A 17259-nucleotide genomic window follows, 5' to 3' on the forward strand; every position below is an offset into this window, starting at 1 on the left:
ACTCAATAATATTAAACTCTATCAAATGTCCAGACTAATTCAGGTTATTCATTAACACCGTACACAATCATACGTGGGAAACTCGAATCTAAAAAGACCCGACTTTGGAGTTTCACTGTGTTAGAATGCCAACGTCACACAGTAACACAAACAAACTAATCAATGGAGGCAGCAGCGGAGCAGCAACTCCTGTTTTCTGTGAGTCAAAATGAGAGAAGACGTCGATATTCCAGCTTCAGGTTCCCCGTCAGAGAAGGCAGCCTGATAGCAGGGAACAGCGGTGAAAATGTTCTAAAGATAGCAAAGTGCTATAGATTGTTTTTTTAGTGGCTTTAAAACACATTTTGGCTGGTGGGTGGGAAACGAAGAGCATCTAATGGAGGTAAAACACGGAAAATTAGGAATTAGAAAGCTTTGTGTTATTATAGAGCCCCATAGAGCCCTGCTTTGCTTTAACCCCAACATACAGTCGTCCTCACATGTATTCCTACCCTCACATTAAAGAAGGAAAAAAACATCTGCCACTGAAATAAGTTGAAATTGACAAAAGTAATAATAAATAAAAATTAAATAAAAATCATGACATTGCTGTTGAATTGTGGTTCCACAGAAATATATATAAAAAAACAAGCATGATGGGACCTGTGAACTAATATTTTGTTGATCAACCCTTTGAGCCAATCAGGTGTTTCCTGTAACTCTCTGTTGCCTTTTCTTTAATAGAAGGATGTGAATACATTTGAGTACGACTGAACATGTTTGGGGTCAAATTTTACCCGTTTTGACATTTAACAGCAGTAAAAACACCCCAAACGTCATTCTTTAGCCTGAAATTTGATGACTTCTCCTACAGTGAGCCAAAATAAGCAAAAATGAAAATGTTTTATACCTTTGTACAGGTGCTACAAATGTGAGTACACCTAGACTGTTTCATATCTGTTGAGATGCATTTTAGATCCACCAGTGTGGGTCAAATCAAGGAAGATGGTGGTTTTAGGGAATCTTGAAACTATAAAATTCTACAGGCCATGTTTTATGTGTGTTTCTTATTCACATTTATTCATGTGGCATCGGCTGTTTAGACCCTCTAAATAGATCTGGAGTTTAAAATGTAGTCGAAATGAACCATTTGTAAGGCTTGAATAAACCAAAATATCCCTTTAAAGTACCATTAAGGTTCAACAAGAGGCCTGTCATCACCGTAAACTCATGATAATCTGAATAATATTCTTTAGTTATTAAACACTGGGAGAGCCTATTAATCATGATCCAACTTGCGTATTGTAATAATTAGCCTACTAAATGGGAATAAGCATCAAATCAGTCGTTTCAACCCGAACATTCCTCCGTTGCAGCCCAACCTTTACCCCACGGTGGGGCTCCAGACCCCCGGCGAGATCGTAGACGCCAACTTCGGCCAGCAGCCGTTCGTTTTCGACATCGAGGACTACATGAGCGAGTGGCGGGCCAAGATCCACGGCATGATCGCTCGCTTCCCCATCGGCGAGAGGCTGGGCGAGTGGCAGGCCGTCCTGCAGAAGTAAGATCCACAACTAACACACACACACACACTGTCGTACTTCATCCAAAAGCTGAGAACATAACGGCATGCAGAGAAGCTGCAGGAGGAAAAATGTAAATGAAAAATGAGTCTGGCGGTGTTGTGTGGGATGGTGGTGCTTAAAAATATTAGAACAACACAACACTGGTTGAATTAGCAAACAGGAAAACACGATAATTCACATTTTCACAGATGCAGGACCTCGATTTCCCCATTTTATGCATATTTTATGGGATGAATTTGACACTTTGTGGTGCATTTTGCACTTTAGTTCATTTTAGTTTATCATATATTTTACGCTTCATTATGCATTTTGTATCTTAGTTTATATTTATTTTATATTTTCTATTTTTCTGCTTGGTGCTGTAACAACAGAACTTCCTCTTGGGGATCTATAAAGTATTTCCATTCTATTTTTTTTTTACTAAACACAAGCAAAGTAACGCCTCCTCTCAACACACTGTAAACTTCTGTTCATGTTCTCATCACTTAAAGGTTAATTTTCTTGCTCTCCATCATCAAAATCAACACAAACTCGACACCACAAAGCGTTACGAGTGTGTCGATGTCGTCATTCTAACACTTGTCCCCCTTTCTGTCCAGTATGGTGTCCAGCTACCTGGTGCATCATGGGTACTGTGCCACTGCGACAGCCTTTGCCAGAGCCACAGAGACCATGATTCAGGAGGACCAGACATCTATAAAGAACAGACAGAGTGAGCAAACAAAGCGACCGCACACACACAGATCCACTTTTTTCATTTGGTTCATCTCTGAAGCCAACTTAAATGTGGTTATTTCCTGTAGATTCTGAAATAAAAGATGTCCACAGCTCGATAACTGTCTGTATGAGAAACTGTTTTAGCATTTATTAGCTACACTAGATACGTATTGCAGATAAAAGAACATTTCAGAAATCCCCGTTGCCCTTCCTCCAGGATAAATGACATCAGCTTTACCGTTCATGTGGACGTTACATCTGCAGCTTAGCAGCAGATTTCTGCAGCTGAATTATGACGAGTTGTAATTCCAGCTTCAGATACGCACAGTTTAATATTAATTCGTCCTAACTGTGCTTCAAAATATCTTTAATTTGCCTTAGATTTAACATATCTACATTGACCTTTTCGGATATTTTGAATCTAATCAAAATGTGATTATGGAGATCTTACAATTAGCTGCAAGTCAGACAATGACTCTATAAATGATGTAAGACGTTTCAGCGCCCCGTCAGAGCAGCATGAGGCCGAATTTCTGGTAAATTTCGACCACAGATCTCTAATAAACTAAGCTCTCATTGGTTCCCTCAGAGCCACCGGATTCCTCTAACAAAAACACTAATTCTGCCTCACAGAACACGGGAGTTACTGGTCTAATGCTGCGTGACTTCAGTGTTATAAATAACAGAATGACTTTATTTATAAAGCACTTTTGAAAACAAGGCTCCATTTTCAGATATCCACAGCTTGATTCTGACTTGTCATGGTTGTAGTTTAAGATATCTTTAATCTGAATTCAAGACATCTACACTGACCTTTTTGGACATCTTGAATTAAGTTTTAGCTGGAATTCTGTCTCATCAAGAAGTATTGACGGGTATCTTGAAGTAGCTGCAAGTTGGAAGCAGTGGTTGCTCTTTTTAAAAACTGTATGACAACATGTTTTACCACCATGTCAGAGCAGCTTGAGGCCGAATTTTTAGTAAATTTCAAGCACAAATCTGTGATAAATGAAGCTCTTGTCCTCCACTAACTCCTCGCTGATGAGCTTTTCTGTATTTCACTGCGTTTTCTAGCGATTTTATCCTCCACAGAAGCTGCTTTTGCTTCTGTAAACACTGTTGAAATGCTTTGCAATGAGCAACATCGTGCACAACAAGTCAGCTTTATTGTCAGTTCTGCCGTATGCAGGACGCAGACGGGTTGAGATGCCGTTTCGCTCAGACCCCAGAGCAAACATGCAAGACGCAGTAGAACCCAAACAAAGAAGCGATGCAATGCAGTGGATAGTGAACAATTCCAACTAGTCATAAGAAGTGTGAAATTTTTATTTTGACCAGTCCAAATTGAATTACGGATATCTCTAGCTGTCATCTTGGCTGGTCAGAGTGATTAATTATAGATATTTGGACTAAATAATTGCTTAAGTTACTACTACAGGTCAACATGACACTGTTGATCTGTGTAACGTAACTCTGGATGCTCAAACTCAACTCTTAAATGTTAAAACTGCTTAAAATATGTGGATGTTGGTTTCCCCCAGTGACACACTGGCTTCTAAAGCTCGTTTTGTGCTGATCAATACGCTAAATAAGCACCTGTTTGTTTGTCTAACAGGAATACAGAAGCTGGTGTTGGCAGGACGGGTGGGCGAAGCCATAGAAGCCACTCAGCAGCTTTACCCCGGCCTGTTAGAACGCAACCCCAACCTACTATTCATGTTGAAGTAAGTCAGCGTGTGGCATTAGATTAAAACCAAATGCAGCAAAGTATCCGTGATTCCTGTTGCGGATGTCGGCTTCACCGGTTCACTCTGAACCTCCAGGTGTCGTCAGTTCGTGGAGATGGTGAACGGTACCGACAGCGAGGTTCGCTGCTTGACCATTCGCTCCCCAAAGTCCCAGGACAGTTACCCCGGATCGCCCAGCCTCAGCCCCCGCCACGGAGCCAGCAACACACACCTGCACACCGGAGGTACGCAACACGACAGCAGTTAGAGACAATCAGAGTCAGAAACTGTTTTATTACCAAGTAGGTTTTCACATACGACAAATCTGACCAGATGTTTTAGGGCCTAACAGTGAACAGTACCACACAGATTAAAAAGTGTTCAGTGTGAACATCTTCAAGTTGACTGATTCTTTTTTTATTTATTTTTTTAATGTGGTGAATACTGATTGAGTAAAATCTGGGCTCATAGCTAACATTAGTTTTTGAGTTAAGAATTCTTAAAGAAGGTTGGGTCATGTCCATTTTTGTGGAGCATCGTGGCGGCAGTATAATAATGTGGAGCAATGTTCTAGAAATAACGTAGCTAGAGTCTTGAAATTTTGCAGGATCGTTGATATGCATGTATGAGCTTCACTGCTGTAACTCTGCTTTGATAGAATAATACAGACCACTCATATGATGGGGCAAAACTGGTGAAAAAATGTCCGATATTCCACCAACTATAAAACCTTAAAGAGGCTGAACTTTTCCTGTGATTTGCACCAATCGGAGCTTTAAAAAAGTTGAGTTTGGTGCCAGTCAGAGGCGAACTATGAGGAAAAAAACAATCAAATTACATTGTTTGCACTAATGGCCAACACTGGGACAACGATTGGGCAGGTATTATAGTGAAACCGCTCCAGTAGTGACCCAACTGGAAGAGTTCTATAATGTCGTTAGAGTCCTGACATTTTGTCGGCTCATTGATATGAACATGTGGTCTAAAATGGCCCAAACCTACGTTGATAGAATAACACAAACCAGTTAACTGATGGTGCACATTTTGTGCAAAAATGTCCGATATTCCACCAAACATAAAACCTTCAAGAGGCTGAACTTTGCCTGTGATTGGCACCAATAGTAGCTTTAAAAAAAAAAAGTAGAGTTTGGTGCCAGTAGGAGGCAAACTTTATGAGATTTAAAAGTTAAGGTTGTTGCATTTAAGACTAATATCTGAACATGAGTTGAGCAGGTATGATGGTGACACCACGCAATAGTGTCCCAACTGGAAAAGTGCTATAAAGTTGTTACTGGGCTAAAAGAACAATTGTGGTAAAGTGGTGTTCCATCCCTCTTTAGGAACTTTTACCTCAAAAACTAAAATTATGCAGGACTCAAGATTTTACACCTTTTACTTAATAACGTACGTATGCACAGAAAACTAATGTGACAAATATGAAATGGTCAGACAGCAACTTATTTGTAATATTTGGTGAATTGAGGTGGAATGACCCATAGGTACACCGAGGTAAATATCCACGGCGCCATCTTGAATCAGATGCCAGAAAACTTTTCATTTTTTCCCAGTTTAGTCATGATGTGTTTCTGATTTCCGCCCCACCAGGAGCAGACAGCCCCACCTGCAGTAACGGGGTGACTCCCCCCAACAAGTCAAAGAGCCATGGCGGCGTCGGTGGCGGCGGCGGCAGCAGCAGCGTCAAATACCCCAGCGCGTCCTCCTCCGCCTCCTCCTCCACCTCCTCCTCACCCTCCTCCATCAACTACTCCGAGTCCAACTCCTCCGACTCCACCAAGAGCCAGCCGCACAGCGCCAACAGCACCCAGGAGACCAGGTAGGACGCCTGCCGACGGCTCAGGTGTTTCCTCCTCGTGGTGACGGTTAGACAGACACGACGCAGGCTGAGCTCTGTGTTGTGTTGACAGTTGATCACTGAAGGAGCCACGAGGGAAGATTTGTCATTATTAAATCATTACTGCAGTCATTTTAAGACACGGTTTTGTAATCACTGTGAGATAATAAACTGCATTATTCAGACGCCGCATTTGAAGGACACCAGCAGAGGTGCTTTGCAACACAACGCGTTAATAGAACATGTTAATAGAAGAAAGAACATCTGTTTTTGACGACACTGATTATATATTTAACCAAAAAAATCTAACAAAACGACACCATTTATCAACCAGAAACTGTAAAAAACAAAAGAATAGTTGGATTTTTAGCTTTCCAGCAACCGTGTAACTCCTCATTTGTGCCGTTCCCACCAAAATCTAAGCTTTAAACTGTGATATTTCATTAACATCACTTTGTTCTGCACGTCTAATAGTCTAATAGCAAGTTTAATAGTCAAATGAATAGCCACATATTTGCACAGGATTCTGTAAAAATAAAAAAAGTTTGCTCGGTCACATGATAAAAATGTAGGGACTGTTCGGCTGATCTGCAGGTTTACACAGAGCAGAGTAAATACAAGCGTGGAAAGAAATTTCTGTTAACAAACGTACATGTTGAATCCACTGTGACAAACATTTTGAAAGCTTATTGAGTCTTATAAGCTATGTTCATTTAAAAAAAAAAGTTTTTACATTCATTTTAGTTGGTTTTTGACTTCATAAGTTAATGTGTAGGTTAAAAAGTTCGTCCATTTCATACATGATGGAAACACCTTTATGGAACAGGTGGTTCATACGACTTATGAGTGACTTATGAGTTGCTTCTAGTGAAGAAAAGACAGAAGATGTTACGTATAAATGTTCTCTTGACACTGTGCAGCTCTAGTTTAGTTACTGAAGCAAACATAATTCATCTTTTTCTGCAATATTTCAAAAATGTTTGCTTCAAATCCGCTTTACAGATTTATCGAAGCACAACTGGTGTCATCTTGTGAACATTTATCTGAAATTTAAAATTCCTGAACTGCTTCTGTGTTTTGTGAACAGTGACAGCGAGATGGAAATCGAAGCAGAGCACTACACCAACGGAGTCGTCGAGGGATCCTCAGCGCGGATCATGAACGGGACGTACAAACACGAAGAGATCCTCCAGCCGGACGACAACAGCATCGGCAACGGAGTCACAGGTACAAATGCACTAACAGGATGCCATCGGTCTGCTAAAGTGACAGGAATCCTTCCATCTTTTAGTTATTTCTGACCATTTGATGAACAGAAATGTCTGTTATGTTTGAGGAAATGAAGCTGCACTTAAAACTGGTCAGAACTTTTTTGGCAAACACCAGAAAATCCTTTATTTATTTATTTTTTTTAGGAAAGCTTTACACATTTCCACCTCTTTCTTGCTCCTTATCCTTTATGTCCCACCGGATTTAAATGCCCACCTCTGTGCCGGTCGAGTGTTTTCACCTCTGCTTGCTCGCCTGTTTGTGCAGATGAGGGCTGCAGTAACGGCAGACAGCTCTGTGGAGGGAACCAGGCGGCCACCGAGAGGATGATCCAGTTTGGACGGGAGCTGCAGGCGCTCAACGAACAGCTGTGCCGCGAGTACGGCAAGAACGCCACGCACAAGAAGATGTTACAGGTACGAACCCGAGCTCGACAGCACGGCTGTGCGGCGACAGATGTGGCACCAGAACTGAGGAAGTTTTTTTTTTCTCCTGCTGGCACCAGTCAAAAATCAGAGTATACTGTGCAGGACCTGAAGCAGCTTCTGATGTAGGACGTGTTTCAGTGAAGAATGCTCGGTCTGAAGATGCTGCATTCACTGACTTCAATCTGTTTGTGCAGTTGTTCTACTGACGTCTTGTAAAAGTTCTTTACATTTGACTGACAAATTTAAATGGAAACCGTAAAACAATGTGAGACAAACACATTGGAAATAAAAATGCAATGGTTTAAACCAGAAACTGTTTGGAAAAATGATGATAAAGAAATAAAATGAAATGAAGCTCAATGACAGATAAACTCAAACAAAACTGATGAAACATTTACACACAAGTTTGTGCAATTTTTCTTTTAAGTTCTTTGTGTTTAACAAGTATAAATGAAACTAACACACATTAGAAATAAAAATGGTAATAAAAAAATGCAATAATAAAAACAGAAAAAATATATAAAAAAGTAAAAAATAAATAAATAAAACAAAAATAATAGTAGATAAAAGACAATGACAAATAAAATCCCTGAGAGGAAAATGAACCTGTTAACACACATTTGCAACAAAATAAAATCTTGAATATAATAAAATAACTACTATAAAATCATTTTATTCCAAAGCAGAATAAAGAAAAAGGTTTTCTTTAAAGATATCAGCAGATCTGCAGGCAGACTGTTGTGTTTGTTTTGCATTTTGAAATATCTTACAAGAAATAAAATGCAAAAAAGTCAGTCTAGAAATTCTGAAGTCAACCGATGTAAAGGTTTATGCGCAGCAACGAAACATCTGTAAAAACAATAGAACCTGCACTGAGACGATAAAAGCTCTCCCTCGGGGAGCTCCTAGATGTAAGAAATTTAAATCAACTTTTATCACAACAAAACAGAAGCTCAGAAACTGGCACGCTTCCAGACGGATGTTTATTTTGTAACGCCACGTTTTCCGGTTTTATCTTCTCGTGTTTGACCACCAGGGGGCAGAAACGGAGCCCTGACATAAAGTAGTAAAACAGGAAGCAGTCACAGAGCAACATTACTGCCTCATAATCCATCATTAAGTTAAGAATATCCCACTACTGTTGTCTGTTTCTGTCTTTTGACTGTCACATGTGTAATTGCGTTCATTTATTTACACCAGTTTTCTGCTTCGTTACTCAAGTGATGCTACTTGAAACACTGATCCACAGATCGGCACGAAGAAAACACCTTCTGTAAGAACTCAGTTTGACTACAACAGTCACATTGAAGATAGTCAGACGTGGAGCGTTTGGTGAACTAATGACCCATGGAGATGAAATTCCAACCTTGCAAGCTGGAGAATGTAAAGTTTCCGTTGTGCTGCGTTCACAAAGGCCTCCTTCCTTCTGTCTCTCTGTGTTCAGGATGCATTCAGCCTGCTAGCGTACTCAGACCCCTGGAACTGCCCCGTGGGCCAACAGTTAGACCCCACGCAGAGGGAATCGCTCTGCTCCGCACTCAACAGCGCCATACTGGGTAAACGCACCACACATCACCGTACAGACGTTCACTCTGCAGGTAGGTTGTTGGTAGGAAGCTTGAAGAACCTGCTGCAGCTTATTTGGTAGATCTAAGCTGACTCAGCCTCTTTCTGGGAGTTAGTGAGTCCAGGATGTCGAGATCCTTCAGATGCTTGAGTAAAAGTACTGATATCTCACGACAGTGTTACACGTTCAGTATTTATTTTTTATTTTTTTAATGTTTGGCACGAATACAAAGGTGAGAGAGAAACGTCTTTTTGGTTCCTCTGTGTGTCTTGGATAAATAGAGACACGGACAATAAAAACCTTCTGTTCTATTCAGTAATTTAACATTATTAAAGCCTTTAATTCTCACATTTGAACCACTGCAATCATCAAACGTAGCATCCTCGGTATGACTGCTAATATGAATTCTTGGCTAGTTCTGCTTGTAGCAAAGCAGTTTTTATTGTATTTATTCTTGTGTTTAATGTGCAAAAATCCAAATTTTGTAAAGTGACCAAAGCTGTAGGATGTGATGCTGAATTGTGTCGGAGTGGAAACTGGCATCAAAAAGTACCTGAAAACTTTTATATTCAAATACTGTCCTAACTACAGTACATGAGTAAATTTTACATTTCCACCACTGACTCTACAAACTTTTGCAGGACTCCTGGTTCTTTTGTTGCTGGACCTTTATGACTTTATGAGGCTATAAATATCTGAATACGTGTCTCGTGTGATGCCTTCACGCCCACGGCTCTCTGACTGATGCCGTTTTTCTGCTTCCAGAGTCCCAAAATCTGCCTAAACAGCCTCCGCTGATGTTAGCGCTCGGCCAGGCCACAGAGTGTGTTCAGCTCATGGCCCGAGTCCGGTCCGGTTCCTGCTCCTTCGCCAGAGTAGACAACTTTTTGCACTAGCCCAGGTCCAGGTGAGCAAATTCACAACCTCTAGGAAACGTGTGCTTGTGATCAGTGTTTCCTGTTGTGTTTGGCTGGTTTGCTTAAATATGTCGTATATCACAAACAATGAGCCTCATGCAGGAACCACACCTGTGAGTATTTTAGGAGAAGACGAAGCTTTCACAGAGTCATGTATAGATAAGCTAGAAATACTTAATATTGTATCATGGATCCCTAAAATAACACATAAAACCATCACAAATAGAAGAAACAAGCCTGTTGCCAAAAAGGTTCAACAACACCTAGCATTTCATCTACTTTTATCTACTATATTTTACTGTCTTTATATTATTATATTAGTCTGTTTATGACTTTATTTCCTCTCTGTGAAGTCATGGATCACTTTATTCACCGTTAGTCAAACTGTTTCCTCTTTATTTCTAATGTGAGGACAAATTGTTTGCATTCATATTTCTGTAGTTTTCTTCCTGCTGAGGCTGCTACTTGTAAAATAAAATAAAATAAAATAGTAAAAAAAAAAAAAGGGCGAAACAGGACACCAACCTGTAAGATCAATATCCTTTATAAGAGGATCATAAAGAGCAGCCAGAAGCCATCGAGAGCAAGTTTGTGGTTTTTCATGCAGATATCAATGGAGGAGGAGGAACGTTTGATTGACAGTAGGAGGAAAACCAGTTTAGCACCAGTTTAACGAGCCAACCTGGTTCTTCAGACGGGTTTTAAAAAATATCAAAGAAGTAAAAATCAAAGAAATGTCACAGCTGCCAGAGTGTAAAGACATCTGCACATCGTCTGGAAGTGGTTCAAGGACAGGAACACCTTTAAGTCAAATGACCTGCGACCGTCTTTACAATAATAATAATAATAATAATAATAATAATGATAATAATAATAATAATAATAATAATAATAATAATAATAATAATCCTCTGTCGCGTTCAGCTGATGAGTTTCCAGCAAGTTAACTTCACACATGTAAACAAACTGGTGTGTACAAATGAATATGCAGGTTGATTAGGTTTCCCCTGATGGAGGCCTCTGATTCAGTTAGTTAGTTAGTTAGACTCTTAAACTAGTGTTTACATAAAAATCCCTACCTATAGTTCAGTCTGATGTATTAACGTTAGGTTTGGAAACATCTGGACAGTGACAGTTTTTGTAATTTTGACCCTTTATGAATGAAACAAAACGACTAAACTGCAGTCCAAGTGCAGACTTGTAGCTTCAATCAAGACGTTTGATATTTTATTAAGCGTGTAGCAGCAGCTTTTCTACATCGTCTCCTCATTTCAGTTGCTCAAATCTAATTGGACAAAATCACATAATCATGATTATCGTTTTTTGACCCCTTGCTGAGGAACCTGTGATCCTCCACCATGTTTAACAAGATGTCCGCCGTGGATCACGAGCTGCTCCGAGCTTCCTCCAGACGTTTTGCTTCTTGTCACATCTGGTGCAGCTTCATCTTGGTTCCATCTGTCCAGATCATGTAGTTAAAGGCCTGAGATGTCTTTTTATTTATTTTTTAGCTGTTTAATGCAGCTTTTCTGTCCGTGAGGCTCGTGTATGTTTTGCATCTCTGGATGAACTTTCTGTATTTGCTCTCATCCGTGTGATAAACTACATGAACAATATTTCTACCTCCTGGAGGTTGTCTTCACTTTTCTTTACCATCCTACCGATTATCCACCACTCTTATCTTCCGTAAACATCCAGGCCTTTTGAAACCTTTATTTTTTAAAATTCTTTTCTCATCATAATGACGCTGATGTGGTCTCTCCTAATGTTCCTGCTCTCTCTCTCTTTCTTTGGTGGGTTTCTTTTTGCTGCTTTTTGCAGCTTAACAACAACCTGAAAGCTCCTTTGGCCTCACGTTGTAGATTCACTTCCAAATGCTTCTCCTGGAGTTCTGCCTGCTTCACCGATGATAACATAACGCAGGAACGTCCCACATCTGTCCACGAAACAGCTAAAGAGCTCTAATTCCTAAACCGTTTCCACCAATTCAGTTATGAATACCTTCAAATTAAAGCTGAGACTCTGCTCTTTAAGCCCATATTGATTATTTAACTCTAACTTGAGTATTCTTTTGGTAAACTGGTGAAATAAGAAAGCTTGTGTCACTGCCCAGTAACCCATAGAATGTACACAACAGGTTAGAATAAACCAAGATTCTTCAGTTTTAGGAGCAAACCTCACATAAAAAGTTCCCGTATGAGGCTCAAAGCTCTGCTGCTCTGAATAAACTGTGTCTTCTTATGTGAGTTACTGCAAAAATAATAATTATAATGAAACTAGTGAATAGATGATCAGCCTCGGTCTTCAATTAGAGCCGCATTGTGCACGAAATGGAAAACATGCCAACAGAGCATCGACTTCAATCACATCCATTCATCGCCCGCTTCCCTCCGCAGGTTAAACGTCAAGTAGCACTGACAGAAGGCGTGTCCGGCAGGTGGTTGTCGCGGCGACAGGGGGAAAAGAGCATGCGTGTGATTGGTGCGTTTGGCTGTCCGTCAAGACCTGAAGCCGGCGACGCAGACGAGAGGAGAAGCGTGAGAGGAGAAAGCTTCCTTTTTAATTTTAGTATTATCAAATAAAGAAAATGTGTGACACTATTTAAAGATAATTAATTATTATTCTGTTTATCTAGCCTTTTATTTTGTTTTTTTTTTTAGTTCTTTTTTTTGTTTTTTTGTCAGTTTGTTGTGCTCATCCTGGACGAAACACAAAATGGTAATTTCTCCCCCCTCCTTCACTTTTTATTCTTTCTTCTGTTTTTTTTTTAAATGGGTGGATTTTGATTCCCTACGATCAGTATTGTTGTTCTTGTTCACCATATCGGGAAAAAAGCTGGTTTCCACGGCGACCCTCACATCTGTAGGCCCTTTTAGGAAAACCTCGAGTGTAACGCGTCGGTTTTTAATGCGACGCACTTGGAAGTATATTCATGTCTTGAGATGTAAAAGGGGTTGAGCTCAGCACGACACACACACCTCTTATTATAACTTCTTTTTGAGCCCAGAACCTTTCTGGTGACGCAACATTTTTTAAGAATAAAACAGTGTGAGCAGCCAAATAATTGAATACATCCTGAAAAAGAACATCGCCCTGAAAGCCTCTGCAACGGAGAAAGGGGCGATGACGAAGGGTTGAAATTGGAATAATGGAGGTGTTGAAGCTTTAATTCTGCTGTAACAACCAATCAGTGATGTGGTTGCAGGTGGCAGAGCTCAGCCCCAGCTGCACCTCCAACACCCTCCTCCAGGACCGAGTCTGACTCCATTATCATGGTCACCTTGATGCCAGCGTGGAGGAAATCAGTATCAAAGGCAGACTAACAAGCACAGTGTGTGTACGGCTAAAAGTCAAGTCACCTCGAGGGATTTCATTACTGCAATCTTTACTTTTTTTTCCCTCCTCAGCCTCACCTGCTGTGCGCTGTTGCAATTACAATTTCACATAAAAAGGTGAAGCCGTTTTTCCAAACGGGAAGGTTTTTAATTTTAGGGTGCTCGTCGTGATAATTAAATTACGGTCTTTCTTTCATTTTTGATTTCAAACCAGGTTTAAAGGTTATGAAGACTTATGTAGTTCTGATTGTCGGGCTCACACGGGGCGCTCCATCTTTGTGAAACATGATGAACTTTGTCCCAGAGCGCTCCACAAGCTGCACAGGAGGGAAAACAAAGGTATTGTTATTGTTCAGATTAGCTGCTGGCCATTATGAGATTTAGAGTCATTGCTTTTTTTTTTTCTCCGTTAATTTCTCTTTTGGAGTCAGATCAGTTGTAGCAAAACTACCTAATCCTACTTAAAGCCACCATGACCCATTTGTCAGTGTTTGGAGTGCCAAAATAAATAAGACATTATGAAATAAATAACCACAAGACAAAGATTTTATTCAATATTTCAGTGAATTGTAAAATAACTCATTTTCACATCTTGATCTGTTCAAAATGTCTTAACTCAAGTGTCTGATTGCAAGCCCAGCCATTGTTAGCACTCTTTAGCCAGTTAGCTCTCAATAGCTAATAAGGTAGAAGCTAGCTAACAAGAGCTAGTTTTGTAACAAGTAACTAGCTTACTGGTGTTAACTTACTCAGTATTATCCAGTAAGATAGCACGAGTACGTAAGCTTACTAGCTACTGTTATTAGGCTGCTACTTCAAGCGGCCAACAGACTCACTAGCTCTTTCCACTAGCTAGTGCTACTAGCTATCAAGTTAGAAAACAGCTAACAGGCTAACAAGGTCTAACTTACTAGCTACTAGCCAAAGCTACACGAGGGACACAGACTGGAGCTTACTTCACAATCTCTTCCTAAGCTGCTAGTTAGTAAGTTTGAAAATAGCTAATTAGTTCTTATTTGCTAACCAGTACTATTAGCTAGTAGGTAAGAAAATAGCTAACAGGATTAATATGTACAATTCAATAGCTGCTAACCAAAGCCACAGTACAAGAGAGGTGTGCCACTCTTGTATTTCCAAAACTAGCTAACACCATACCTAGCTCATATTTACTAGCAAACACTATCAGCTAGTAAGTTAGAAACTAGCTTAAGTGCTCACTTGGTCTAACCTACAAGATCCTAGCTAGTGCCACGTGAGGGGCTAATCTGTTCATAAGCTGCTAATTAGTAAGTTAGAACCTAGCTAATCAGAGCTAGCTTGCTAGTTATTGTTATATTAGCATTAATAAGTAAGACTAGTAGCTAGTAAGTTAGAAACTAGCATACACGCTTACTATATCTACAAGCTACTATTTAGAGCTACATAAGTGGCTAACTTCATGCAGATCAAGCTTCACTCGGTCTTTTCACACGCTGCTAATTAGTAAGTTTGAAACTAACTGGTCAACTCACTAGCTAGCATGACTTGCTAGTAAACTAGAACACTGCTGACAAGGTTGATACTTTGGAATCAACCAGTATTTTTTGCACCTTATAAACACACTGCTAAGTAACTAACCTGCCTTTTTATGTGTTTTACACGGCTACAGGTGCTACCTGCCTAGCCAGCTAACTAGCCGTTCACTAGCGCTAACGTCAACAGCTAGCTGGTTAAATTGAGCATTTTGAGCATTAGCATGAAATTGAAAACTCAATGCACAGCCTCTCTGTTTAGTCAACAGGAGTGAGGTTAGCATTAGCTTGCTAGCGGGCCTGAGATGAGTTCTGATATTTTCCAGTTTATTGGCTCTTTGTTGGGTTCTGTATATTTTTCCAAAATTGTGAAAGGATTTTCTTCATAAAGTCTTATTTATTTTTTTAAACAACATGTTGGCTCCACTTTTAGAAGCTCGGATCAAACTTTGACATTTCATCTGAACCCCAGTTTAAGATCTTTTTTTTTTGTTTTGGGCAGAAGCACCTCTGTAACCCGACTGCACCCGACTTCCTTGTGTATTATTGAGTTTTGGTGACAAACTTGCTTCACTCTGTAAACATTTTAAACTACTAGAGAAGACTTGTTTTCTACCAAATGGCTGGATGTTGTGTGACAAACCGTTGCTCCGTCTGCTTTGTTGTCACCCGGCACGTGGCTTGTGGATCCACCCTGAAGTGTATATTTCTATTAATAAGAGAATTTCAGTCCTGATATGGGCTCGTATAATATTGGAGATGTGTGTTTGCAGTGTGGGCTTTACTGCAGGGTATGTGGTCAAACTTTTTACCTGTCTGGTTTTTATAAACACCTTCTGCTATAACTAGGAGCTATTCTAATAACGACACAAACACACACTGACGACATCTGCACTCGCAGCTGTAAAGGACTTCTGTTACACACTGTTGAACCAACAACCTGTTACACACCCTGTAGGGAACCAGTCTCCCGGCTGTCCTTTGTGTTTGAGTCTGGGCTTCGTCTCACCGCCACCTTTCCTCTAGTCCCTGCCTAGACGTAGCCACTGATGTGATCAGTGATCGTTTTAAGGAAAAGAGGGACGTTGTGAAAAATGGGCCCGAGGCCTCCGAAGCAACACGGACTTCACCCCCCGAGAGGCCGCAGGAAACCGATTTAGGCATCGCAGACGAGCTGTGCACAATTGACTTCTATCATGACTTTAATTTCATATTTTGACTTTTGAGTTTTAGCAAAAAAGAAAAATGTTTAAAAAAAAAAAATTGTGAAATGAGTTACCCTCTACTTAGCATGACTTTTAAAACCTGTAAAATGATATTAAAAAAAAGGAAAAATGATAATTAAAAAAAAAAAAAAAAACCTATCTACTGGAAACATGTTAAAAAAAAAAAAGAAATATTGTATTCTGTTTAATTTTGACAGAATTATTTTTATTAAAATACATCCATAAGCATATGAATGGCGTCCTGTGTTTATTTGGTGTGTTTCTGTTTATCTGAAGATGTGCGAGTTCGCTGCTTCTTGAAATGAATTATTTAAACACCTGTCGGTTTTGGTAATAAATAGATTCTAGTCCGGGTCGGTCTCTCTGCACGGATGAATTTAAATATCTGTAATTTCCACGACGTAAACGCTGCCGACCTCGTTGGGCTGACACGATGAGACGGCGCTGAGCTGATGTTCTGATGCTTCGTCATGGAATTGTGGAGATCCGTCTCCAGTTCTTATATCTCTAACATTAACTGTTTCTTCTTCATCATCATCAGGCCTTAAAGGGGACAATCTGCTGCTTCCTGGACTTGTAAACTCGTGGATCGTCCCTCACCCTGAGCCCCCCTACGACCGTAGTGAGGATTAATCAGTGCATAGACGATGGATATTCAGAATCATTTAAAGATGAAGGCTACGGCCCTACATGATCACACCAGGGGAACTCTTATTTGCTGTTTTGGGTTCTTTTTCTAATCATCTGATCAGTCATCCATCACATCTGCTCTTTGTCGCTCACAGGAGATCGTCGCTTGTTTTAGGATTCATCACAGGAGACTGTAGGTAGGTTGATGTTTCTCTTGTTTCCTCCTTGACTCCCTTTTTCTCCATCACAAGGCTTTGGTGTTTCACATATCAGGTAATGAGACATATTCAGGTAAGATGTCTTGTGGTGTATCAGTCTCAAGCAAACCGGATGCACTGGATCCCAGTTTGGAGCCACAGAAGCCTGTATTCAGAACATAAATGTGAACAGAGGATGTAGGAGCACAAAACGGTGACGGAAATCGTGTTTATGTGTTGAAACATGGTATGAGAGGCCGAATTTAAACACCTGCAGCCTCCAAAGCTGCTAAAACCGAGACCGGTCATTTATTTTAT

General features: G+C 40.2%; 1 protein-coding gene across 1 annotated transcript in view; it reads left to right on the forward strand.

Moving 5' to 3' along the window:
- The window catches only part of ranbp10 (RAN binding protein 10), a 49477-nt gene extending 36835 nt beyond the window's left edge, over positions 1 to 12642 (forward strand). The window contains exons 6-15 of the mRNA XM_008285853.1: positions 1356 to 1540; positions 2165 to 2277; positions 3898 to 4006; positions 4106 to 4254; positions 5615 to 5843; positions 6949 to 7088; positions 7398 to 7546; positions 9003 to 9114; positions 9891 to 10032; positions 12439 to 12642. Of these exons, the coding sequence (XP_008284075.1) occupies positions 1356 to 1540; positions 2165 to 2277; positions 3898 to 4006; positions 4106 to 4254; positions 5615 to 5843; positions 6949 to 7088; positions 7398 to 7546; positions 9003 to 9114; positions 9891 to 10021 (1317 nt within the window). The 3' untranslated portion in view covers positions 10022 to 10032; positions 12439 to 12642. The remainder of the gene's footprint in view (positions 1 to 1355; positions 1541 to 2164; positions 2278 to 3897; positions 4007 to 4105; positions 4255 to 5614; positions 5844 to 6948; positions 7089 to 7397; positions 7547 to 9002; positions 9115 to 9890; positions 10033 to 12438) is intronic.
- The last annotated feature ends 4617 nt before the right edge of the window (positions 12643 to 17259 follow it).

This window comes from Stegastes partitus, unplaced genomic scaffold, assembly GCF_000690725.1.
Source record: "Stegastes partitus isolate 25-593 unplaced genomic scaffold, Stegastes_partitus-1.0.2 Scaffold419, whole genome shotgun sequence".
Classification (NCBI taxonomy): Eukaryota; Metazoa; Chordata; class Actinopteri; family Pomacentridae; genus Stegastes; species Stegastes partitus.